Source organism: Xenopus laevis, chromosome 9_10L, assembly GCF_017654675.1.
Source record: "Xenopus laevis strain J_2021 chromosome 9_10L, Xenopus_laevis_v10.1, whole genome shotgun sequence".
Taxonomy (NCBI): domain Eukaryota; kingdom Metazoa; phylum Chordata; class Amphibia; order Anura; family Pipidae; genus Xenopus; species Xenopus laevis.
The window spans coordinates 61954629-61981097 of NC_054387.1; the positions used below are offsets into that span (position 1 = coordinate 61954629).

Below are 26469 nucleotides of genomic sequence, written 5' to 3' on the forward strand. Positions count from 1 at the left end.
CAATACTCTCCCATTATTAAGCATTTTCCCCATAAAGAAATAGGGAATGACCACGAAATAGGCCAAATGTTTAGAAGCAAGAGGCCCACGAACACCTGGGCCCACAGGCAGTTTTCCTGGTATCCCGGTGGGCCAGTCCGACTGCTATAGTTGCCCTTTAATTATGAAGCAGTAGTACACTGCAGCCTGCACTGGTTTCAGGACAGTCACTGAGCAGATGTGAAGATAACCAGGCAATGGCATTATTTGGGTTTTGTTTGTCTAATACTAAAAGCACCGGAACAAGTCCTGCCTTCCTGCAAATATCCGGAGGAGACTATAGGAAAAGAACAGCCCAGATCCCTGCAATAAAACCCCTGATGGGGAAGTGTTTGGTTTACTACAACTTTACTACAGTTTTTTACTACAACTCCCAGAATATCTGCTTGTTACAGTTTGAAATTAATAGAAGCGCAAGGCAGTAAACATCACATTGACAGAGACAGCCAATCGAAAGCGGCCGGGGAAATACCTCTCTCTGGAAGTGGGCGGAGAAGCTGTCAAAGTTGTTTGTCTGGGGCGGGGTTGCAAAGCCGATTGGCTGGGCGGGTGAAAGCACGTCTGGTATTTTCTGGATGTTTCTTGGTCAGCTGAGCGTGACGTCGGGACAGAGGTGATATAAACACAAGGGAATGAGAGCGTCTGACGGGCAGAGGTACGCGCACTGAGTCTGTGGCACCAGGTGTATTGAGACTGCAAGAGACAACAAGAGACAGCTACAGGCAGGGTGAGTAGCACCAGTTAAAGGTAAACAGACAGAGGTAGTATGAGTAGCACAAGCTGGAGTAATATACAGAGCCGCAGGCAGAAGGAGTGACAGCAGTTACATAGAGACAGTAACAGGCAGAATGAGTGACAGCAGTTACATAGAGACAGTCAGAGACAGAATGAGTTACAGCAGTTACATAGAGACAGTCAGAGACAGAATGAGTGACAGCAGTTACATAGAGACAGTCAGAGACAGAATGAGTGACAGCAGTTACATAGAGACAGCCAGAGACAGAATGAGTGACAGCAGTTACATAGAGACAGTCAGAGAGAGTAACAGGCAGAATGAGTGTCAGCAGTTACATACAGACAGCCAGAGACAGTAACAGACAGAATGAGTGACAGCAGTTACATAGAGACAGTCAGAGAGAGTAACAGGCAGAATGAGTGACAGCAGTTACATAGAGACAGTCAGAGAGAGTAACAGGCACAATGAGTGTCAGCAGTTACATACAGACAGCCAGAGACAGTAACAGACAGAATGAATGACAGCAGTTACATAGAGACAGTCAGAGACAGTAACAGACAGAATGAATGACAGCAGTTACATAGAGACAGTCAGAGACAGTAACAGACAGAATGAGTGACAGCAGTTACATAGAGACAATCAGAGACGGAATGAGTGACAGCAGTTACATAGAGACAGTCAGAGACAGAATGAGTGACAGCAGTTACATAGAGACAGCCAGAGAGAGTAACAGGCAGAATGAGTGTCAGCAGTTAAATACAGGCAGCCAGAGACAGTAACAGACAGAATGAGTGACAGCAGTTACATAGAGACAGTCAGAGACAGTAACAGGCAGAATTAGTGACAGCAGTTACATAGAGACTAATTCTGCCTGTTACTGTCTCTGACTGTCTCTATGTAACTGCTGTCACTCATTCTGCTTGTTACTGTCTCTATGATAGCAAGAGATAGCCAGACCTCCCTCAGGGGCTGCACAGAGAACAGAGGTTAGCTAGTTGTGCTTGGAAATTTGGCCCCAAATTATCTGAAGACCTACAGGGAATATAAATGAATGGAGATCCAATTGACCTCAGGGTGGCAGAAAAGAGCTGGGCCACTCAGGAATTAGTATTATTATATTGTCAATTCCCTGTCTGTCTGGCTAGAGTGCTAACTGTATAACTGAACCCAACATTCTTCCTTCTTGTCCTGGACATGTAGCTCCCCATGGCATCTGTCACATTCTAAAAGACAAGTCTGGGCTGATGGTTCTTGCTTGATGATTTGAGTCTGGACTAATGGCCTGTGCATTAATCGCCTACCATCTGGAGACTTGTACTGGTTCCCGCCCATAGAGATCTCTACCCAACATCAGCCCTGGGTATTTACTGACTGAAAAGAGGTAAGGTAATTGAGGGATCACTATCTGGACCCCACAGCAAAATCAATTTACATCCCCCTTAACCTTTGAGAATAATATATACAATCATTGCCCCACTGGGAGTCCACGGGGAAATCGCAAGGTCTGCTTCCGCTATAATTACACCACTCGATCACTGTGATCCATGAATAGAATATTTAATATGAAATATGATCACTCCCTCTCACATTGCAGCATCATTGTGACTCAGCCATTGGTGTCGTGGATCACATTTTCATCAAAAGTTGAAATCATTTGAACATTGTGGTTTATTATAGCAAAACAATATATATATTGTGAAGGTGAACTTTCCCTTTAAGTAATGTAAATCTAAAATTGTAATTATACTTCCTCCGTGTCTCAGTATTAGACTACAATTCCCATTATCCTGCAATAGCCTGAGGCTGGGGGGCGATAAACTAGCACTCAATGAGAACATTATTCCAGTTGCTGTTCTAATGGTGCCATACTGCCTGTTAAACCCTTCTGTCCCATAAAGGTTACATTTGTTCAGTTATAATCTTATTAGCATTATTTGACTTTAGGGCCCAGTAACCTCCACTGCATCACTTTCTCTGCAGAAAGATGGGAATTGGGCTGCCGGGGGATTCTTTAGTTGCACCTTAGGTTTGGGGTTTAGTCTGACTCTATTCATATTTCTGAGTTTTCATTTCACTTTCCAAACCATGTGGAAACGTTCCTAAAATAGGGTGCAAATTAGATTATTCTGTGTCAGGCGGGTCTGGGCAATGTGACTCATGTGGGCCAGAAAAGTCCCCTGAGTCACGGGCAACACAGTTTATTATTAGAGGATCTGCACCAACCTGTTTATGTATTACCTGAATGGAAGTCCCTGGCATGTCTGATACATTTATACACATTATGTTCTCATTTGCCCAGCACTGTGGCCCTTTCTCTATATACAGTAGACTCTTATTATCTGTAGTTTTATTGGGAGCTATGTTAAGTTGCCCAGATGTTAGGTGCCTCCTCTGTACCTGTGTCCCATTGCTGGGAATTTTTTCAAAGTCACAGCACATAACACTTCTGGAGCATGAGTTTGTCTTGGGAGCCAATAGAGTTTGTATCAATGTGCGAGCTTGTGCTGCAGTGCCGTAACCCTTTAAAGGAATTGTTCAGTGTAAAAATAAAAACTAGGTAAATAGATAAAAATGATAAAAAATGTTTCTAATATAGTTAGGCAAAAATGTAATGTATACATGCTGGAGTGACTGAATGCCTAACATAATAGCCATTACACTACTTCCTGCTTTGCAGTTCTCTTGGTTTCCACTGATTGGTTACCAGGCAACTAATCAGTGACTTGGAGTGCACATGGGTCATAACTGTTGCTTTTGAAGCTGAGCTGAAAGCTAAGGATCAATTACAAACTCACTGAACAGTTATGTCCCATGTGGCCCCCCTTAAATTCTTTGACTAACTCAGAGTTACACTGACCTGTTCCTTTAAAGGAAAACTATACCCCCCAAACAATGTAGGTCTCTATTAAAAGATAAGGTGTAAAACAGCTCATGTGTAAAACCCTGCTTCATGTAAATTGGGTAATCATAAATAGAAAATTGCCATTTTAAAAAATAAGGGCCGCCCCCTGAGATCGTAAGATTCACTGAGCACACATACAAACCACATGTAAGGTCACATGAGCCAATTAACAGACAGAGTTCTGCCTTTTGCTTCCGCACTTCCTCCTGTTACAGTTAGAGTTGTAGTATTTCTGGTCAGGTGATCTCTGAGTAAGCACAGAGACCATCACGAAATGGTGGCTCAAGGCTAGAGATGTAAAAGGGCAATATTTATGTAAATATATATTCCAGTTTGGTAAGATTCTTTAATATGTCATTCAATTTGATATAAACTATCTGTTGCTTAAGTATTCATTTTGGGGGTATAGTTTTCCTTTAAAATCTCATTTATTTCTTTATAGGGACACTGTAAAGAATCCCACCATGGTAGATTATTACGATATGCTTGGGGTTCCCAGAAATGCCACTCAGGATGACATTAAACGAGCGTAAGTAGAAATGCCAGTTCCTGTGCAATATAGAATGACTGTTGGTGGGTCCTTGGCAAATGCCCCCTTATGACCATTTCTTTAAAGCAGATGTGCTTCCAGTGCAAGAGGGTTTTGAAATTGGGATAAACCCGCTCTGTATTATGAACACCTTCATATGAATTAGCGTCACATAAAGGCTAAAGAAGCACTGCAGTTGCCAGAGGGGAATGCTTAGTCCTGACTGCTAGTAGAACTGTGCTAGGGCTAAAACAGCCCCTTCTCTATAATCTCCTTATTGGTAATGCTTGCACACGAGTCTGATGGCACCGCAGTTGATAAGGCAATAGGTAAAACCAGGTAAGTGAATGATTTCTTTATGGTGAGTGAATTTGGTCACTGGCCAGTCCTGAACTGAGTGGTTGCATCAACTTGAATGTCTTGAGAATTGGTTCATATGTGACTACTTTAATGGGCCACATTAGCCCCATTAGCCGCTTCTTAAGCTGGCCAAGTGAATCTGCACTCCCGTTCTGTTTCTTACCCAGGTACAAAATATTCTCTGTACTTCTTGGACTGCTCTCTATTCATTGCCTTATCTTTCAACTAGCTTCACAGTGTCCTCAGGGATCAGTGCTATGGAAAAGCACCCCAAATGGCTTCTTTGATGAGACCAAGCCCAGCCCCACTGCTTAATTATGGGGAAATAGCAAGGATCAGTGTGTATTAAATCAGAGAGATTCCATTGCTTTCTGCTGGGGTGGTTGGTTCCAGGACTAATGCAAATCAACTTGGGTTTCATGCTAAATTTTAAAGTTGGTTTGGTAGTGTACCCATAAACCCTTACAAAGCAGCTTGGGACTTTCTCTAATTCTGGAACTCTGAGTTAGTGACGCTCAGTGTCAGACTGACCCACCGGTATACCAAGAAAAGTCCCTGTGTCAGTGGGCCCTCATGCTGCTAAACATTTGGCCAATTTCATGGCCATTCCCTATTTCTATAAGAACAGAGAGGCTAAATAGATGGAAGAGTATAGTATATAAAGAAAAGATACTAGGAGAATAAAGGTTGAGTGAAGAGAGGAAGAAAAATAGTACTAAGAGTGGGCCCCTGGTCTAAGATTAATTGGTGGGCCCTTGGTCAAAGGTTTTTGGGTGGGCCCATGGTGTCCTAGTCCGACACTGGTGACACTTTTGTTTAATGGTGAATCATTAGTTACACAGATGACCAAACTATCTTGTAAAGTTAATGGAGCAGCAGTTCTAAGTTAAAAGCAAATGTTATCACTCCCTTAAGAAGTACTATGATCTCTTGGGAAAAAAGTACAGCTTTGCTTAGATGTCTGCCAGAGCCAGTGATTTGTATGGGGCTGCATTCAAGTGGACCTGTCACCCAGTCATAAAAATCTGTATAGTAAAAGTCCTTTTCAAATTAAACATGAAACCCAAATTCTTTTTTTTACTAAAGCATTCATAGCTGTTGTAAACTCATTTAAAAATCTCAGCTGTCAATCAAATATTGCCTGCCCCTCCTCTATGCCTAGGCCTATAGGTGGGGCAGGCAATAACTTTCACTTTCCATTCAGCACTTCTTAGATGTCACTGCTCTCCACATCCCCCCCCTCTCTCTTTACCATGTGATTGTGTAGCCATTGCATGGGGAGGGACATCAGGTCCTCCATTCTGGTGCACAGACAAGATTCTGAGATGATGCAAGGCTTGCCTTAATAAGAGTGTCCACAAAAATGGCTCCTGCCTGCTTGCTAGAATTATGAATTCCCAGACTGAAGGAAACAAGATTCAAATAATTTATATAGTGTAATTAAAAAGTTCATTTTGCTTGACTAATGTGATAAATTAGGATTTGGAATATTTTTTTTGGGTGACGGGTCCCCTTTAACAAGTCTCTAGTCTACCCCCACAACTTTGGGGCACAAAGCGTCCCTGACAGATGGCCAGCAGTTTTGATGACCTCTTAGAGGTTGTCAAATGCCATTAATGCAACAAGTACAACAGCCCCATATGTAGAGGCAATTGAGTATATCCTGCAGAAAATATGTTAGGAGAATAAAATGATGGACAGTCCATCTGTCAGTTGCCCTTGCATTCATAAGATGGGACTCTGAGCATGATGAATCCACCTTCCTGCACTTCAGCTGTACCTGCATAGGGCTATGGACCCTAAAGGTGGTCATAGATGTTAAGATTTTAAAAGATATTTTCATTATCGTAGGACCTGAAACAACTTCAAATGTACGATTTGTCCATCAACAAAACCAACCATTTTGTGCGATATTGTCTAGTTGAAGCTAGACTGGGTAGCTGACTGCTTGGTCCTGCAAACAGCATTTCACCAATGAGAATTTTCTAACCTGACCGATTGATTTTCTGAACGATGTTAGACGAAAATCGTTAGATGCTTGATCATTTGGTGCCCCACTAACCTCACGATAATTTGTCGAATCGCATGAAAATTGGTCTAAGAATTAATGTCTATGGCCACCTTGATTTAGTCAGACATGACTGCACATTTGACAATGATCCCAGCAAGTTCATGTGTTTCTGGTGCTACTGAAAAGTGTTTGTGATATTTGTGCTCTCAGATTGGGACTGGTTGTGCTTCTCACGCAGGTATCGGAAGTTAGCATTGCGCTGGCACCCAGACAAGAACCCTGACAACAAGGAGCATGCAGAGAAGAAATTTAAAGACATAGCAGAAGCCTATGAAGTCTTATCAGACAGTAAGTATAACTACATAAATGTTGCTTATGTTAATATAGATAAAGGTAGATATTGGACCTTCGGTCAGTCTCAGTCCAGTTCTTATCTAGGTACAGAGCTTTGTACATCCTGCTCCTGGGCTTCTCTATTTCCCATGTTCAGGCAGGGTTGCCTGGTGTTTTCTAATTCAATTGATCTTTATGGGCCAGGGGAAAGTGCAAAGCAGTCTCATGCAGCAAGCAGTTCTTACCATGGCCAAAGCTCCATTCGGCTGTATTATACTATTGTGGAAATTGTAGCGCTTCTCAGTCAAGACCAATCGGTCCACCTGCTTGGCCAGGAGAAAGCCAACAGCCAGACACACCTTTTTATTTTGGTAGATACAAATGTTTGAATTGAGATTGAATTCACTTTGCACAGCGAGGTGCCACATGGAGCTAATGCCTATGGCACTGGGTCTTATCTCAAGTGGGCATGGGATTGATTTTATTTCTATTAATGCACACCAACAAATGTGTCATTTTGCAATTATTTTTTTCCCAGGAGAAAAGCGAGAGGCATATGATAATCACATGACTTCAGGTTTCTCTGATGCAGGTGAGGGAATTTGCAACCAGTTCTGAAACTTTATTTCCAAATGGTTTCACAAACGTCAACTGTTTTCTGTCTGACTTTCCTTTCCATAGGGTCATTTAGGGCAACAAGGGTCCAAAGACCTTTTGATTTTGGATTCCACTTCCGTAGTCCAGAAGATGTGTTCCGGGAATTTTTTGATGGGAGAGACCCCTTCTCTGATATATTTGGTAGGTCATATGTATTCTCATCCAAGTTCTGAGTCTTTCAGAGAGAAGTGGGACACCCTCAGCAAACAATGTGCCTATATATATATATATATATATATTCCCTTTATACTTGTAATAGAATATTTGATTAATTATTAGGTTAAATGTACACTTTTTATAGGTAAGGTTTACTTTTACTTCATTATTTAAGTATTCAGTAAGACATAAACCCACAGTATATTCCTTAGAAATGAAATTTTTTGAAATAGTAATATAGACAGTCACTTCCACTAAATGTCCCTACAGCCAGGCCCGAATTTGTGGCAAGGCCACAAAGGCCTGGGTCTTGGGCGGCAGAATATTAGGGGGGACATGCTGCACAGCCGCCTCCTGGGGAGCACAGGGGGTAAGCTTGGACCACGTGGCCTCGGGGAGCCCACCCACTAAATCCGGCACTGCCTACAGTTGTCACCCTATACCTGAACTCATTGTCTTAGCTTCCTGTTTCCTCTCCTAGGTGATGACTTCTTTATGTTCTCCAATCAGCCCCTTGGCGGTTCCCATCGCGCTAACTCTGTGCCCATGTTTCCATCCTCTTTCCCCTTTGGCAGCGGTAAGTGGACCAGACATTACCCAAATACTGATGTTTTGCTAACGAGTTATGTATCACATGTTAATGCTAATTATATCTACCCCTGTTACAGAATTCTCCTTTCACAGTGGAGACCTTGGAGGGTCTGGGAATTTCTGCTCAGTGTCTACATCAACCAAGTTTGTTAATGGCAAGAAAATTACAACTAAAAGGTAAGACACTATCAAGTTTTCCCTGTAGGGAAGTGCTGGTGGATGTGGCTTTTCTATCTTTGTATATATCAAGTTATTGATATTATAAGCATGAGCAAAATGTGACTGCTTGGGAATAGTATTGTACACTGTAACACAGGCTTTGTGTCTCCCCGAGAAAGGCAGATGTAATATTTTTCAGCTTCTCTGTACTTCTTGCTTGATAGATGGTAGCTTACATTTGTTTTTGTTTTACCCTCCCATACAGGGTCATGGAAAATGGTGTAGAACGTGTGGAGGTAGAAGAGGATGGGGAGCTAAAGTCCATCTGGGTTAATGGTAAGGAGATACTCCAGTGTCCTAGCAGTAAGATCGTCCTTGACCTTATGGAGCCAGACTCAGAATAGCGGCAGTGAAAGGAGAAAGAAGAATAGAAAAATTGCCCCTTAGGCATGAAATAAATTGTCAGTGCCCCCAGGTCTGTCTCTGCTTATCAGTCACTGCCTATTTATACATATAGACTAGTTATATACATAGTTACATCTTTGTCTGACAAGGTATTTATAGCAAAGGTTGCATTCTGTTCTCATGAACCAAGGGGAAATTCTCCAACAGCCTATCGGTTTTAGAGAAGGGGAAAAGGACAAGGCTATAAATGGAAGCATGATGCTGTCCTTTAAAATGGGAGATAAAACTAGCTAGAACATGTGGCAGGTTAGCACACATGGAAAGGGTTGAGAAAATACGGCAAGATAGAGTAAGTAATGTAAGATCGCAACTATAACATCAGATGGGGACAGTAGGGTTGAATAATAACAGGGCATGAGGGTGATAGTAGGGGAGAGAGTAAGGAAAGAGCAAGATGGTGAAGCTAAGACAAAATGGTGACAGTAGGGAATACGGTGACAGTAGGGCAATGTGTGAATTAGGGCAGGATGGTGACACTAAGACAAGATAGTTACAGAAGGGGAGAATTGAGTCACTACAGATGGATGACAACAGCAGGGCAATATGAAGACACTAGGGAAGGTGGCAACAGTAGGACAGGATGTGTTAGTAGGATACAATAGGCACCATGATACTTTATATTTGTGTTTCCCAACCTTTGGCCTTACAGGTTCTATTAAAATACAGTTCCACAGTATGGCAGTTCTACTGTATCACTCGCTTACTTCATCTGTAAATTCTTTTAAAGGAATTGTTCAGTGTAGATATAAAAATTAGGTAAATAGATAGACTGTGAAAAATAAAAATAATATAGTTAGTTAGCCAAAACTGTAATCTATAAAGGCTGGAGTAACTGGATTTCTAACATAATAGCCAGAACACTACTTCCTGCTTTGCAGCTCTCTTGGTTTCCATTGATTGGTTACCAGGCAGTAACCAGTGACTTGAGGGGGGCACATGGGTCACAACTGTTGCTTTTGAATCTGAGCTGCATGCTGAGGATTAATTGCAAACTCACTGTCCCATGTGGTCCCTCTCAAGTCACTGACTAACTCAGAGTCAAGGTCCCCATAGATGCGACGATTCTTCTTTGGTGAATGACTGATTTCAGAGCAGTCCGACCAATCCGTCAAATTATTGTGCAGTTAGTGGGATTTGAACGATCGTATGATTACGATTTTTCAGCCGACATCTGTCAGAAAATTGGATCGGCCAGGTTTAAAAATCTTTATCGGTCCCAGTGCGATCTATCTATGTTTTGCTCTTTCCAGCTACTCTTCAGTTTTGCATGCAATATCGCCTGAAATGGTCTTTTTAGTTGATGGACACATCGTACATTTAAACGATCATTTTGAGATAATCGTGGTCTCACGATAACGATTCGATCTTTAAAAATCTACATTTATGGTCAGCTTTAGAGAGCTGAAAAGCAGGGAGTAGTGTAATGGCTATTATGTTAGACATCCAGTCACTCCAGCCTTTATACATTACATTTTTGGCTATTTTTGGTATATTAGAAACTTTTTGTATTTGCACAGCCTATCTATTTTTTTTAAAGGTTTTTATTTTGCATTTTATAACAATAAACAAAAAAACATTTTATAATGTGTGGTTCCATCTTATAATTATCACAGTACAGCGTAAGCATTTAATATATTTGAGTCCTGTACATTTGTATACACTCTGATTCATTTATAATTCTGTACGTTACCCCTAGATCACTTTAGATAGTTATGCCACTGTTAACTTGTTGTCACTGACAGCCTATCTATTTTTACACGGAACTGTTGAATTAAGTATACTTTTTGAGCCAATAAAATAGCTATATCAATTTTAAAGGAATGGTTTGCCATAAAATTCCATTTTGGTATGATTGATATTGGGATTTGCCAACAAGCTATAACAGTAATGATCCAGACTTTTAAAGTTACCCGCAGCAGCTCCCCAACACCATGTATCTTAATATGCCTTCAGTTGTGTGTGAGTTGCATTGCTCATGCTCAGTGTGCTCTGGGCTGCAGTTGGGTAGACAAGATTTGTGGTCATGGGAAATCGTCAAATCATCAATGGTTTTGTTCTCTGTGTTCTATTGCAGGAATTCAGGATGATTTGGCTCTGGCAATTGAGTTGAGCAAAAGGGAGCAAGCCTTTCTGCCCAGAGCCAGCACCAGGACAGATGGCACATTGTACAATGTCCAGCGACGTTCTCCACCTGACACACCTGTGGTGCTGGACAGTGATGATGAAGATGAGGAGCTTCAGTTGGCAATGGCTTACAGCCTGTCTGAGTTTGAACAATCCAGGCAACACCCAGAAGGTGTGCAGAGTAGGAAGAAATTGAGTAAAGAGCCAGGGGTGAAGCAGCAAGCCAAAGGGCAATGTGGCTACAAGCCAAACTGTGAACAACAGAATCATCTGCAGGCAGGGAACCACCAAGGAAAACAGGTGTCAGGAATGCAGGAAGGGCATCAGAGGCCAGATAAGCAGATAACTGGTGAGGGAGCTGGGGGCAGAGAGGAGAGCAGTATGACTGAGTCTGGGGAAAAAGACAACCCCAAACCTAGCAAAATCAGATGCTGCATCTCCTGATGAGTTGCAGTTAAATCTGTCCCCACCATAAGGCACTGGGGTGCTGCACATACTGTGTACCCTGGATTTAGGTTAAAATATAATCAGTTTTGCTGGTGGTTAAGTAAGCACTGCATGAGCAAATCTGCTGCCTGTCTAGTCCAAAAGCTTCCATATTGTTGTGCCTTATGTATTCCTCAGGTATTCTGTATCTGGATTCTGGTTACATAACATGGGGTAGCATTTGTATATACCTCCTAATAGAAATGAATATATTACTGGTGGCCGGACAACGGTGCGATATAAGAACAGAATATTTTGACTGGCTAAGGCCTGTATCATGCACTTTTCGCTTGCCTGCACCCTGGCTTTGCATTCTGTACAATATTCTCTATATATGTGATCAGTGCCCTTTGAATCCCATTGGGTGTAGCACCTGCCCTTTGGCTTGTGTATATATTGTAATCATGTAATACTTTGCACTGCCACTAACTGCACTTAAACGCTGCTAAACTGAACACTGTGCTTCTTTCATTAGGTGTGTTCTGAGCCTGGAGTCACACAATTGCCCTCACGTCTTCCAGTCGCTGAGGCTATAGGTGAAAAAACTTGCCCCATGCACGCTCTCATTGCACAGACCATCCTGAGGCGCAGGGGCACTTCCCTTATATAATCTGGATACTTACCTTGGACTTTCAATAAATCCTTTCTATAATGTAAAAGGGCTGGACCCAAGAATCATGCAATATTTAACTGGACTGAATATCTGCAGTGTGGAAATGTTTGGTACTTGTATTGTACTGGCCCTGGTTTCATTACTGACATGCTCTACCCACATGTTATATTGTATAGCCACAAAAGTCTTCCCCTACTTTTCGGTCTCCGATTCCCAGACTACACCAACCTTTGTCTGCTGAACTGCACCTCTCCGCACCCAAACAGCAATCAGACTCCCCATTTCCCAAATAGTATGTATTACAGAGAGAAGAGTATGTGCAATATATTCACTGGTATAGGGGGTGCAGTGTCTGCAGCGTGTTTCCATAATAGCGACATCTTATAACTGCAATTATATTTACAATTTATATATTACAATTTAATTTATCTATATGGAAAAGTTGCTTATAATTACATTTTCTTTCATGCAAAAAAACCCCAAAACTTTCTTTTTTGGTGGAGTTCCCCTTTAACTAGGTATTCGCCTGCTTGCCCTGGCTGTTGCCTTATAATGGTAAAAGGGTTTGGTAAAATACACTAAAAATAGGGGTAACATTACCCAGAGGCAAACTAAAACCCATTTTGTCTGGTTCTAAGGGGCCATCTTGCTGACAGTCAGCATGGCAGGCCCTATAAACAACAAAGAAACCAATTTTATCCTGCTACAAAATAATAAAAGCCCCAGGAATACAGGGCAATGACTGGCAGGAAGAGAAGCATTAAGGGGCTGCATAGTTAGAATATACAATCTCCTTTCTTTTATTGTTAGTTTGTTTCTTGATACATATGTAACATAAGTTAAACGTAAATAAAAATGTATTTATGACATACTTATTCATGTTTTGACATGAATTCTGCCTAATTTATGCTTTACATGACTTGGCATCAGTAACACAGGCCGCCGGCATAGTTTTATGGCATCTCTCTATACAGGCTATGAGCAAACTTAGCTGCCTGTTCCTGCTGTGTTGTGTTTAGTACAGGGGACTACCTATGCTGCCATAGTTTTTTTCAGTACAGGGGAATAATTATCCTGGTGTAGTTTTATTTGAGCAAGTGTGCTATGCGGTTGTTTTTGCTTATGCTATGCCTGGTCTTTTCCAAATGTGATTACTTGCAGTTGGTCATATTTTGTAAAGTCTACAACCCCAGAGCAAGTTTGTTATGGGGGCATTTGTGCTTATGCTACACCTGTTTTTGCAATTCCTACACCTGCTGACCACTAGTCCAACCCTCCATCTAGCTTCATGTAAGGGCATTATCACACTGCAAAAGGACTTGGGGGAGAAGATAAGGATAGTTGTGGCAAGAAGGAAGAGAACACTGGATTGTTATGCAAGACAGAATGTGCAAGGAATAAATAACCATAAGAGAAGCAGGCTAGCTCAGTGAGTCAGTAATGGAGCAGCCATTGTAACAGAAAGCCAATCAGGATCCAGAGGATCAAAAGGCTCATTGGTTAAGCCCATGGGTTGTAAATAAAGTAGATCCGAATGCTGGATATTAGCTTTGTCACATGGGATCAGTCTTGCAAATTCCCTACCTATGGCTTGAGGGAATGGAGTGGGCTCTGTGCCATGTTTCTGGCTGACACTTTCCAAGGAATGACTGCAGGGTACAACATTACCAGATAATCTGTGGGTGGCACGATCTTTATTGGTGCCCAGAATTGTAACCACCCTGACAAATCAGTTGCACAATGCAGCATAAATAAGAATAAGGAGGAGCCCAGTTTGCAGTTGCACAAACCCAACACAAATACTTTATTCACATCAAGATACAAAATTAAAGTCTATTAGATTTCTCTATAATGTTTCTTTTTTTCTTTTGCCAATGGTCAATGTCAATACAATGCATAATGGGGAAAAATGAAGAGTAGTAAGGAATGGGCAGTAATGGACTTAACTGATTCGCACTACCTTGTAATGCTCATGAGGAGAGAGCAGGGTGAAACGCGAGGGCATGCGGAATGGCTGTGGCAGAACTGGCATAGCAAGCAGCAGTGCAGGAAGAGCGAGTAATGCATGCAGTATCGAAGTGAACTCTTCTCATCAGGGTATTAAGTGGATAACTTCTCACGTGGCACTAGCAGCTGGCAATACTGGCATCTATCACCCAGCAATTTCTCTATCACACAATTCAGCTCAGATCTTCTCACATACAACACTTTGAGCCCATCACCCATCTAAACTCAGGTCTTTTCTTTGGAGCCAGGAGTCTACGAGTGCTACACCCACATTGCCCCTCTAGTTAATGGCGTCCTACTCTGGTGACCAATTAAAAAAGTTACTGGGTAACACTTTTGAGAGGAAACAATAAAAGTGACGTAAAGGTGATAGCTTCATTGGCCGACTAACATTATAATCACAGCAAATCTTCAGAATGTTCCAGTTCCTTTTTCAAGTAATAACCTTTGCTCACTACACCTAGCTGCCCTTTCCCTTAAGTCCTTCTTGCCTTCTGTCTGTACAAACATGTGACCACTTCCTGTTGGATATCCCAGGAATCAGCTTGAAAAAGAAATTGAAATGTGTTTAATTTAAATAGTGTTACCCCTCTGTCATTCGACAGATCCCTGCACACTGCTTTGTCCAGCAATGCCTGTCTTCCTTCCTTTGGTATTAATTATACCCAGTTACACAGCTAGCATTCCATATCCCCTACAATCCTAAAGGAGTTTACACAGAATAATGCCCTCTAATCTATAGAGCCACATCCAGCTCATGGTATGTAATGGTGTCAAGGAAGACTTGCCTTAATGCAGCATACAGAGCAATAGTGCTAATATTTGTCTTTCCCTGCACATTGCATGGCCATACTGTGCATTCGCTCTGCTCACACTCCCGGACATTGGCATAATATAAGCGTGGGCAGTTGAAGAAGCAGCTTCACCGTGGGCTGAAGAATAAAAATGACTTGTGCCAATAAAGTGATACAATTATGGAAGGAAAGCACAACCTAGTGTTTATTGTGCTTCTCTGCATGAGATGGAAATAGAATGAATGAATAATTTGGGTTTTCTTCATGGTTTCTTTGACTGTAATAGTATCACATTGGTGGGCACAAGAACATGTCAGTGGAACAGATGTGGGCAATGAGGTAGCAAAGATTTGAATGGGAATAAGGCTATAAAGAGGAAACAGAAGCTTGAAGATGAATAAGAAGGCATAGGAGGGAATAGGATGGTAGCCCTGGGTCTCTGGCATTAGGAGTATATAGTACACCAAGATGGGCGCTTTGGGGCAGGTGGGAGGTCCATCTTTGTAAGGCAGGTGAAATGTTACAACACCAACTTGGACAGCCGGAGGGTGACGGAGCTGTTGCTACTGTGGCAAGGCTTTTAGGATTGCATTGACTTCCTCTGCCACTGCTGTCAGGGCAAACTCAAACTGATCCTAAGGGAAAATGAGAGAAAAAAATAGAAATCATCTCAATGATGTCCAAGATTCGACATCCATTCTAGTAAATTCTCCAGCCAAAGTGCTCTTGACAAGGAAGCTCGTTGTTATTTTGAGCAGGAGTTTAGGTGATCAGAGGGATCTCTTTCTACAATCAAAATGCTTTATGCGGAGGGATTGACTAGTACAGAAGCCTCAGTGAATGTCCTGACTGATGGCCAACACTAAATGAGAAACGTGTAAGAATTGTGTTTCATGTTTAATACATCTATGAGTTTCCTTTACCTTGGTGCGAACCATGCCAGGCCTCTGGTCTCTAACATGCTCCAATGTAGCTGCAATATCTATTTCCTTCACCCCTGGATACAAAACACATACTTTAGGTACAACATACAGTACATATACCTTAGCCTTAGCCAGTTGGAGGACTACCAGGCTAGACATCCATTATGTATCTATAATAACTTACCTTTAGCCATGCGGTTCAACACCATGTCGACAAGGATGTAGGTTCCTGTCCTTCCAGCCCCATCACTGAAAGAAACCACAGACATTACTTCTGGCTCTGCAACAAATGGACAGCCCTGACCTTCAATCTCATGAAAGACTACCTCTGGTCTGTGGGGTTCCAAATGGACAGCCCTGACCTATGATAATGTTCCCAAAACATCATCAGCAAGTTAATTGTGCTGTAGGGAGAGTGGGATCATTCCTACCAGGAAAACTGGTTTTGTTCTATACAATCCGGAGACAACTAGATGTGGGGTTGGTAGGAATGCTCCCACAATCAGGTGACAACTGGAAGTAGGGTTGGTAGGAAAGTTCCTACAGTCTTACAACTAGCTGTAGAGTTAATGGGAATGTTCCTATATTCTAAAGACAGGTAGCTGTAGCGATATTCAGAATGGTACTATATTCTGGAGATAACTAGCTGTAAGATCTATTGGAAATTCCCTACAAACAGGGCAACTAGCTGCAGGAACATTGTGAAAAATCCCTATAAGCAGGGGAAAACTAGAAGGAAAGCCCTACAATTATCAGGAGACAACTTATAATGGAACAGTGGGAGGGTTCAATGCAATAAGGAGATTATGAGCTGTAGGGAATTTGGGGACATTGGGAAACTTGCATGTAATCAGGACACAATTAGGTGTAGGGTTAAGCTGGCCATAGACGCCAAGATAAAGTCGGCCAAAAATTTGTTTCATACAATTTTCGGATTGTTCCAACATTTTTTTTACCATGGCAAACTGTAGTTTAGTCGATTTATATTGGCTAACAATAAGATCTCTGCATGTATTGCCTATCTGACGATATCAATGGAAGACTGTCACTACTATTTGTGGGACATAACTTTCCTACTATTGCTGTCATAGCCAGAACATCGTCTGATTTGTTGTTTTACTACTTTATTTAATCTGAATGGTTTGTTGCAGTTCGGAAGATTGTGATGTACAATCTTTCCTCAGATGTGAGGTTAAAATCAGCATCTCTATGGCCAGCTTTAGTAGGAATACTCCCACATAGCTGTAAGGTCACTGGGAATATCCCTGCACTCAAGATACAACTAGTTACGAATGCTGTTCCCTATTGTTAGGAGGTGGCATGGCCAGTAATTGTATTGTTTGTACGTTTGGAGCCAACTTACCTGCAATGCACAATAATGGGGCAGGAGCGACCACGGAAAGACTTATTCACTTTCCTGTAGAATTAGAATAGGGTAGGTGATAAAACATGGCAGTATTAGTACAAGGATGAAGTATTTCCAGAAAGTACTTCAGTATTATCTGGATACAACTCAATGAAACAACATTTTACTTTGGAGACAGTTGAGTCCCTCACAGTGCGAAGCCACCGGATCGATCTATTTAGTGATGAAACACACCTTATATAAAGCCACTAACTGCACACACCCAAAGCGATGCTGCCCCACCTGCCCATGATCACTTTTGTGACTATGCAACTGAGACCAAAATTACAAGCTGCAAATCACAAAAATGACAAGGGCAGCCATGAGCTCTGTAGGATTCCATTAAAGGTGGGAGAAGGTCCATCAGATCCAGCAAAGGAAACCACCTTTAGCCTCTTGTATTGAGATTATTACTCTAGTGAGGTCAAATGAGCGCCCTTCAGCAGCTATAAACTGTAGTTCAGCCACCACCCACAGTTCTGAAACCATAAAGTAACCTACCTGCGGAAGTCTAATAGCGGGCGGGTGCTGCTGGGGATGCCTTCAGCTGGCCAGCTGAGGAAGTGGAACTGTGTGAGGGTTCGGGTCTCTTGGGTTTGGACGTTCTTCAGGTAAAAGCTCCGTACCAGGAAATCCTCACACCATATGTGCTCCGACACCAGGTTGACCTTGGGAGAAACAGAAAGAGATAATAGGATGCAAGTATATAAGTCACCTGACAGATTGTAAGCTTTTTGACATAGATCACAATAGTTTTTGCAGGCCTGGGGAAAAAAAGCCTCAGGATTGACTTCCTCACTCTGTAACCAAACACCTTCTTACTACCTGCCTTGGAATGGTCTCACTGTATAGCAAGTGAAATATATAATGTGTTTGCTCAATGAAATTCTTGGATTGATCATAATAAAGTGCTGGGTTGGACTGGCCTGCCGGGATCCTGGGGAAAAACCTGGTGGGCCCCTGGACTTGGTAGGCTCTCTCTCTAATTGATTTTGCAGTGCAAAGTAAAAATACTTAATTTTGTACCAGGTGGGCCATCCGAACATTTTACTGAAATGCAGGTGGTAGGCCCCACCAAAATCAGAAGAGCACTGGTAAATGCCCACCGCTCGCATTACTCTGCATCTGCCCATAGTGCTGCGTACAAGTCGAGGACGTCATGTCATGTGATTAATGGCCCCCTACTCTGTGATACTGCAGATCTTGGTTTTGGCACAAGAAACTTAACTTTACTGGCTGAATTCCCTGCTGCATAACTACACAAGGTACTGACTTTAAATTTTTTTTTACTAGTGCCACTCTTTGAAAACCCAACAGTTTTAAAGTGGACCTGTCACCCAGACACAAAAATCTGTATAATAAAAGTCCTTTTCAAATTGAACATGAAATCCAATTTCTATTTTTTATTAAAGCATTCATAGCTGTTGTAAGCTCATTTAAAAATCTCAGCTGTCAATCAAATATTGTCTGCCCCTCCTCTATGCCCTGGGCATAGAGGCGGGGCAGGCAATTACTTTCACTTTCCATTCAGCGCTTTCTAGATGTCACTGCTCTCTACATATTCCCCCGTTCTCTTTACTATTTAATTGTGTAGCCAGGGCATGGGGATGGACATTGGGTCCCCTTTCTGGTGCACAATCAAGATTCTGAGATGATACAAGACTTTTCTTAATAACAGTGTCCACAAAATGTCTGCTGCCTGCTTGTTATAATTATGAATTCCCAGACTGAAGGAAACAAGATTCAAATCATTTATATAGTGTAATTAAAAGTCATTTTGCTTGACTAATGTGATAAAATAGGATTTTGAATAATTTTTTTGGGTGTGTGTGTGTGTGTGTGTGTGTGTGTGTGTGTGTGTGTGTGTGTGTGTGTGTGTGTGTGTGTGTGTGTGTGTGTGTGTGTGTGTGTGTGTGTGTGTGTGTGTGTGTGTGTGTGTGTGTGTGTGTGTGTGTGTGTGTGTGTGTGTGTGTGTGTGTGTGTGTGTAACAAATGTATTGTTATTGCTATTTTTTTTTATATCTCATCTTTATATTAGGCCTCTCCTATTCATATTCCAGTCTCTACTCAATCAATGCATTATTGCTAGGGTAGTTTGGACCCTAGCAACCAGATTACTGAAATTGCAAACTGGAGAGCTGCTGAATCAAAAACTAAATAACTGAAAAAACACAAATAATAAAAAATGAAAACCAATTGCAAATTGTTGCAGACTATCACTCTCTACATCATACTAACAGATCATTTATAGGTAAACAACTCCGCACGAATGAAGGCTGCAGCACTCCAGATGGTTTTTGCACTGAAAACATTATTTAATATTGTTACGCCCATTTCCGTTTAAAAAAAAAAATGTTAATTTTCGATATTTATTTGTAGGCGCTATTTTGAACGGGGGAAGTGTGGGCCCTTGAGATTAAATTTCCTGGTGGGCCCCGGGCACCCCAGTTCCGACACTGATAAAGTGTTGCCTAAATTGAGGGTGCCACCCCCTCCCCATCAGGGAAGAGTCAACACAAAGGCATATTAGGGTATAATTTGATGTCATAGATAATCCAGGAAGCAGGACTAGAAGGTCAGTTAGTGTTCTTACATGGGAGGACAGATTGCAGACATCACCGATACCAGGGATACTGTCTCTGGAAAACATGATTTTTTTCCAAAAAGCATCAGTTAGTGCTGCACTAGCAGAATTCTGCACTGCAATTAATTTTTTTAAAAGACCAAACAGATTTTTTATATTTAATTTTGAAAGTTGACATGGTGTTAAGCATGCTGTCCATTTCCCAGGTGCCCCCAACTATGTGACTTGTGCTCTGTTAAATTTCAGGCACTCTATACTGCTGCACTGCAAGTTGGAGTGATTTCACCCCCAGCAGCCCATCAACAGAACAATGGGCAGCTAACCAGATGGCAGCTTCCTGACACCTCTGCTAATTTGTTTGTATTGCTAGCCCCAGCTAGTGGAAGACATGAGCATAGCAGCAGAAACTTTTTTCTGCTTGGGTGCTGGGGGCTAGGGAGCAAAACTTGGTTCTTATTGAAGTACAATGAGAAGAGGAGAAACAATAACAGTCTCAAAGCAATTCCACCATGAAGTCCTGGCTCCTTCGCAAAGCTCAGAATCAGGCACAATGCACTGATATGGCTGCCCCCACACCAATATTACAGCTAAAACATACATTTGTGAATTATTTGCAATATAAACAGTGCCATTTAAAGAGAAAAAGTAAACCATAAAAATAATGACAGAATCCCTTTAACTGACCACTGTTAAATCCTGGATTCCCCTTTACAAACCTCGTAGATATGATAGAGGGAAGATCCCTCATCTGGCCAGTAGCGATCACACTGCTTGACTCCATCTTCCACCAGTGGGCTGAGCATGACAATCACTGTGCAACCATTTTCCCAAACCATCTGTAAGCAGAAACAACAGCAGTATCAGCATCAACAACCCCAACCTCCCATAGTATCCTGTGTATTCCTTTATAACCCCTAAACTCCCATATCATCCCATGTATTACTCTCTAGCCCCAAACTCCCATAGTATCCCATGTACTCCTCTACAACCCCCAACCTCTCATAGTATCCCATGCTAGAAAAACCCCTGGGCCAATGCAGTTTTCTGCTGATCGGAGCACCGACCCGGGTTGTCAGGTAAGTAAAAATAGTAATGTATTCCTCTATAACCCCAAACCTCCCTTAGTATCCCACGTATTCCCTCTAACAATTAAACTCCTATAGTATATAGTAGTAACTCTGATAAAATCCCATACATAGGAAATAATGAACAGATATAGCATAATTGGGGCACTGATACATATACGGTACTTATGTACATAGACAAGCCAGGGAAGAAATGGGTTGATATTCACCATTGGTTCTCACTTACCTGCCAGAAGTCGGAGATGGTGTGAGACAGGGGTCCCTGGGTGGCGATATAAGTTGGCATACGGGGGTCATGTTCAATCTGATTCAAACAAACAGGGAATTATGGATATAAGATTCCGCTGACACAATGTAATGGAGTACAGTCACTTAGACTGTAAGCCCTATGGGGCAGGGACCTCCTTCCTAAATGTCTCTTACCACATAGCACTTAAGCTCTTTGTCCTATGATTCTGTATACAGTATATTTATTATGTGATTTGTCTCCCCATGAATACTTTTATATATATTGTACTTTTATGCACTGTACAGCGCTCGGCTCCTTAACAGCGCTTTACAAATGAGGTTATACATACATACATACAAGTGACTAGCACTGTGTATACATTTACAGACTTGCATTCTAACTCACTGGCTTGTGGTGGCACAGAGCTTGTATGTTTAAGGGGTTCAATATTTTTTTGAATATTTTTATTCACTGGCACACTGGCTGATTAAAGAGAAACTCCACCCAAAACAGTTTTTTGCATAATGAAACAGGGAAATCCCTTGGCCCTACTGTATCCAGGGTCGGACTGGGGGGACCGGGGCCCACCGGGACTGCTGGTCCAGGGCCCCCGCCCCCCTACTGCGCGCATGCGCGATCGCACTTCTCGGCGCGCAAGCGCCGATGCGCATGCGCCGATGCGCATGCGCCGATGCGCATGCGCAAGCGGTGATGCGATGCACATCGCCGAAAACTTTTTAAATTTTTTTTATACTATTAGAGGGGGTCTGGCCCGGCGGGGGCCCACGAGGGTCGGGGCCCACCGGGTTTTTTCCCGGTGTCCCGCCGGGCCAGTCCGACACTGACTGTATCTCCTCAATTATTGACTCTACATTAGAACATGATACTTACAATTGGACTGGCATTGATATAATCACTGCGCGAAGGGTTGGTTTCACTCCTGAGCTTGATACGTGCGTGGTCATCTGGTAGCAACAGACACAGAAAAGGCATGTAGTTATTCTGTTCTCCCAGTCTTGAGTAACCATTCAATTGTAGGAGCTGCCATAATAATTTCCTGAAGTATCACCATTAGGTTGTATTAGTCTTTGTTTTATCTAAAATGCACCAAAGAAGTCTCAGTGCCTCCATTGACAATTATTTATAACTTAAAGGAGAACCAAACCCCTTATTCATAAAAACCCCTACCCCGCTACCCTACATAGTCCCCCGTCGATCCCTCGCAGTCTAGGTGTAAACTCTGGTAATTGCCTCTAAGTCTTTCCTTACCTCTCTTTGCAGATTCAGCGGAGCGGAACTCACGGGAGCCATCTTCCGGCACTTTGGTAATCTTCGGGTCTTCTTCCTTCCCTTCAGCTATTTCCATGACTTTTGGCACATACGCACTTGTTGGGGCTGGAATACTGCTACAACTGCGCCTGCACCGTTACGGCACTTACTTCCTGAAGATTACCGAAGCACTGAAGATGGCCCACGTGAGATCCGCTGCGTGAATCTGCAAAGAAAGGTAAGTAAAGGCTTAGGGGCAATTGTCTTAGTTTACACCGAGGCTGGGGGGAGCAGGGGGGACTATGAAGGGTAGGGGTGTTTATGAATAAGGGGTTTGGTTCTCCTTTAAAGGAACAGTAACACCAAAAAATTAAAGTGTTTTAAAATAAAGACAATATAATGTACTATTGCTCCGAGCTGGTAAAATTGGTGTGTTTGTTTAAAAACGCAACTATAGTTTATATAAACACGCTTCTGTACCCATGGGGGCAGCCATTCAAGCATGGGAGACACAGTAGATAACAGATAAGAAGAATCCCATTGTATACTACGCAGTTTATCTGTTATCTGCTGGATATCCTGTGCTTTTTCTCATTATAGTAGTATTTCTGAAGCAAACACACCAGTTTTACCAGTGCAGCACATCAGTACATTATATGTTCATTATTTTGAGTCACTTTTACTTTTTGGTGTTACTGTTCCTTTAAAGCTGAATTGGATCAGTTTGGGAAGGGGTTGGTTTAGAACAGGTGTGGGTCTGGAAAATCTGATCCGCACATCACTTACCATCTTGTGCCATCTAGTGGCTGTAGTTGGTATAGGTGTGCAAGTTCTTTATTCATTGAGCTCTGATCAATTCTGGTTTGGGGGAAATTTCTGCACCCCCCTCCCCTAAAACTCTTTGTGATTCTTTCCCCCTAGGGCAAGATAATAAGGACAGTTCTGGTGGATTCTGTACTCACAGGGAACATAGTCTGGATTCCGGTTCTTTTTCAGGTTGGTGTCATTTTTGGCCCTAGAGCAGGCGTTGGGTTCAGCCTGATAAGCACACAGGGCCTGCCACTCTTTGGCCAGACGGTCTCTGTTCCTCAGATGATCCTCCATGTAGGCCTGAAATATATATTCATCTTACATTTCCCAAATCCATAAGTTTATAGTAACTAAAAATGGGAAGCATATTATTTTATACATATTTTCAGCAAATTATTAGCACATGACACAGTTGCTCTGATTGGGCAGCCTGGGATTTTAAACCAATCCAGGAGTCAGTAATCTGCTCTTGTTCTTCAGTACCTTAGTCAACAGTTGGTCCCTGTGTGGTCCTCTTTATAGAGCCCCTACCTCTTATCCAGTAATCTGGTATCAAAGGGTTTCTAAGATTCCATAGCACAGTGGCATGTCCTAATAGCTAAGCGGGTGTAGGAATACCTACATTTTCTTCGCAAATACCTATATAAGACCATACCTGCACAGATATTCAGCAGGAAATTGTATATATTTCCTCTCTAATTTTATATTTAAAATAATTGGATATACTCCTAGGGTTCCCCTGTTCTTCTTGACAGTGAACATACCAAGCTTTACTCACCAAGATCATGTGGCCAGTTGAGATGTCCATATTGGACTGAACTGGCTCCTCACACCAAGATGGGGTGCTGCTGTGGGAGCTGGGACTGGGCTGGGGTACATCACTAAACTGGGAGGACACACTGCTGACACGGGAGTTCTCAGCTGCAGATCCAGTAACTTCTGTGCGACTGAAGAGCGACTTCCCTGCCATGTGCTGCCTGCACAGGTCCTGTACCCAAGAGAGACAATTGGTGCGAGTTCAGATAACACTTATCGTATGAAGCATGTGGTACCTAACAGGTGCCATTAAATGCATATATGTCCATTACAAACATACTGCTGGGGCAGGGACTACTTGAATTAATTGAGGCTAGTCTGCCCTCAAGTGCTTACACAGATGTAGAACTGGGATTCTCTGTACTTTATGTTGCTGGGCTGCTCTCATTCCCATGGCTAGACAGATGGGAGTGGCAGCTCAACTGACTTAGATATTGAACAAGAGTTTCTCTATTACATTGATCTCACTAGGTCCATGACATAGGGAAAGTCAGATTTACAACACTGGGATAACCTGTGTTGGTATTTCTAAAGGATAAGTCTATGGGCTGAAACCAGGACCAATGTGCAGTAGCCCCACAGGCTCCAATGTTCTTCCAGTTTTTGAACTGCTATCTTTCCCATGGTTTGCCACATGGGCAGAACTTAAACCAAAGAACAGAGCTACAGGTCAGGTGGGTTGCACCTGGTACAGACTGGGGTGGGTGATGCCCATCAGTGATGTCACTGGAGAGGTTTAGGTCCAATACTAAATGAGCATACTCAATGGGTAGTGGCTCACAGCAGCTATTAAGTATTGGGACTGATAATACAAGAAGGGTCAATCAATGGTTTTCTCTAGCCAATCATTTCATACCTATTCTAGCAAATGCTTCCTACCCCTTTAATTCTCTCGGAGTGTCTGTAAATAGGAGGCAATAATAGCAGCTGTGGGCAGAGGATAAATCTAAGTCTATGTTTAGCTAAATGAAGTTAGTTAGTGATTGCTTAGGACCCAGTGATACTGAGCGTCCAAAGGAAATCACTTATTATCCAGAATGTTACTGCCCCTGCACTGCAAAACACAACATATAATCCACAGAAAGAATGTTTATGTTACAAACCCACTTCCAACATAACAGTCACGGTGCAGCCTCCACCATATCTCTCTGTTCTATGCTCAGCTGGGCTGTCTATTTCCCTGTCCCCACTGTCTTTATCTGCTCAATTCCCTAGTGGTCTCCATCACAACTCCCGGGCTCCCCTCTGCCTCTCTCTCTCTGCTCCATTCCCTGTTGGTGTCTCCAACCACCCTCTGTATCCCTCTACCCCTCTCCACTCCATTCCCCACTCCACTTTCATTTATCACCTGCACACAGATTGACTGACCCAGTAATCCCTCCAGGGGCCCAGCCTTTCACAAGACTCTCTCTCTGCTGATTCTACACAAGTGACACATTTGTTGGTCTAGAAATGCCATTTTAATATATTCTTTAGTTTTCCTTTAACCTAAACATGCATATTGCATTTATTTCTGAAAATTTCCATTTATGTTATTGGTGACCCGAATTTTTGCTGGTTTTATTCATATGGCACCAGAGAACAGGGGCACAAGGGTCGACAGAACATTTGCATAATGGGGGGCACAACAACAGATTGCCCATGGTAAATCTGATCCTGTTGGCATTGCCTACAACCTGCTTGCCAGAAATTACCTGGTACTCATAGGTTGTGTCGCCTCCCCCTTCAGGCCCCAGGGCCACAAGCCGCTCTTTTTCCCGCTGCTTGGCATGTTGCCGGAGGCAGAAGATGACAGCAGAGGCGATGACTATCCCAGCAATGCAGGCCAAAGCGATAAATATGAGCAGGACAAATCGGAAGGTGTCTCCAAAATGTGAGGGATGCGGAAATGTGTTGGAATTGTTCCTCTGGAGAGAGAAAACACAATATATTGAGGTGTTGGACTGGAGGCCCTCATGCTGGGTGTGGCCCTTCAAGAGACTTTTATAGCCCCCTAGACTGCTCAAAAACTATTTTTGAATTACCTGCCTTCTTCTTCTGACTCTTACCAGCATTCATCTAAAAAACAAATGCTCTGTAAGGCTACAAATGTATTGTTACTGCTATAATACTCATAGAGGCGATATTATGCAGAATGGGGGGATGGAGCTCCATGCTGAATGCGCTTAAAAGCCCTTTAACATGATAATACATTATAATTTAATCCTCACTGAATAAGAAACATGTACAATGTGTATATCTGGTAAAGATATACTGCTCGTGTACAGTAGCCAAAGTAGCCTGCAAGTGGCCCCTATAGGCAGGGTAACCCCAGAGTGTCAGAGTTGCCTTATGCCTCTTGGTGTCCCCACTGCTACTCTATTCTGTTAATCCAGCCATTGCCCAC

At 42.5% G+C, this 26469-nt stretch overlaps 2 protein-coding genes across 5 annotated transcripts in view; one reads left to right on the forward strand and one right to left on the reverse strand.

Annotated features, from left to right (window-relative positions):
* Positions 1-599: 599 nt before the first annotated feature.
* On the forward strand, positions 600-13034 carry dnajb2.L (DnaJ heat shock protein family (Hsp40) member B2 L homeolog). 2 transcript variants are annotated; one of them, XM_018234269.2, is made up of 11 exons: positions 600-694; positions 1976-2156; positions 4120-4206; positions 6816-6925; positions 7449-7502; positions 7592-7708; positions 8205-8300; positions 8392-8491; positions 8739-8809; positions 11013-11234; positions 12024-13032. In XM_018234269.2, the coding sequence occupies exons 3-11, from the start codon at positions 4142-4144 to the stop codon at positions 12032-12034; spliced, it is 846 nt and encodes a 281-aa protein (XP_018089758.1). In that variant the 5' UTR covers positions 600-694; positions 1976-2156; positions 4120-4141; the 3' UTR covers positions 12035-13032.
* Positions 13035-13934: 900 nt separating this feature from the next.
* Positions 13935-26469, reverse strand: part of ptprn.L (protein tyrosine phosphatase receptor type N L homeolog) — a 34523-nt gene continuing 21988 nt past the window's right edge. For 2 of the 3 annotated variants that reach the window (XM_018234329.2, XM_018234328.2), the window contains 11 exons: positions 25778-25990; positions 24046-24255; positions 23420-23567; positions 22080-22153; positions 21186-21263; positions 20591-20710; positions 17792-17958; positions 17249-17302; positions 16070-16134; positions 15886-15959; positions 13935-15597 (listed from right to left, as the gene is read on the reverse strand). In XM_018234329.2, coding sequence (XP_018089818.1) covers positions 15526-15597; positions 15886-15959; positions 16070-16134; positions 17249-17302; positions 17792-17958; positions 20591-20710; positions 21186-21263; positions 22080-22153; positions 23420-23567; positions 24046-24255; positions 25778-25990 — 1275 coding nt within the window. In that variant the 3' untranslated portion in view covers positions 13935-15525. 3 annotated transcript variants of the gene reach the window in all.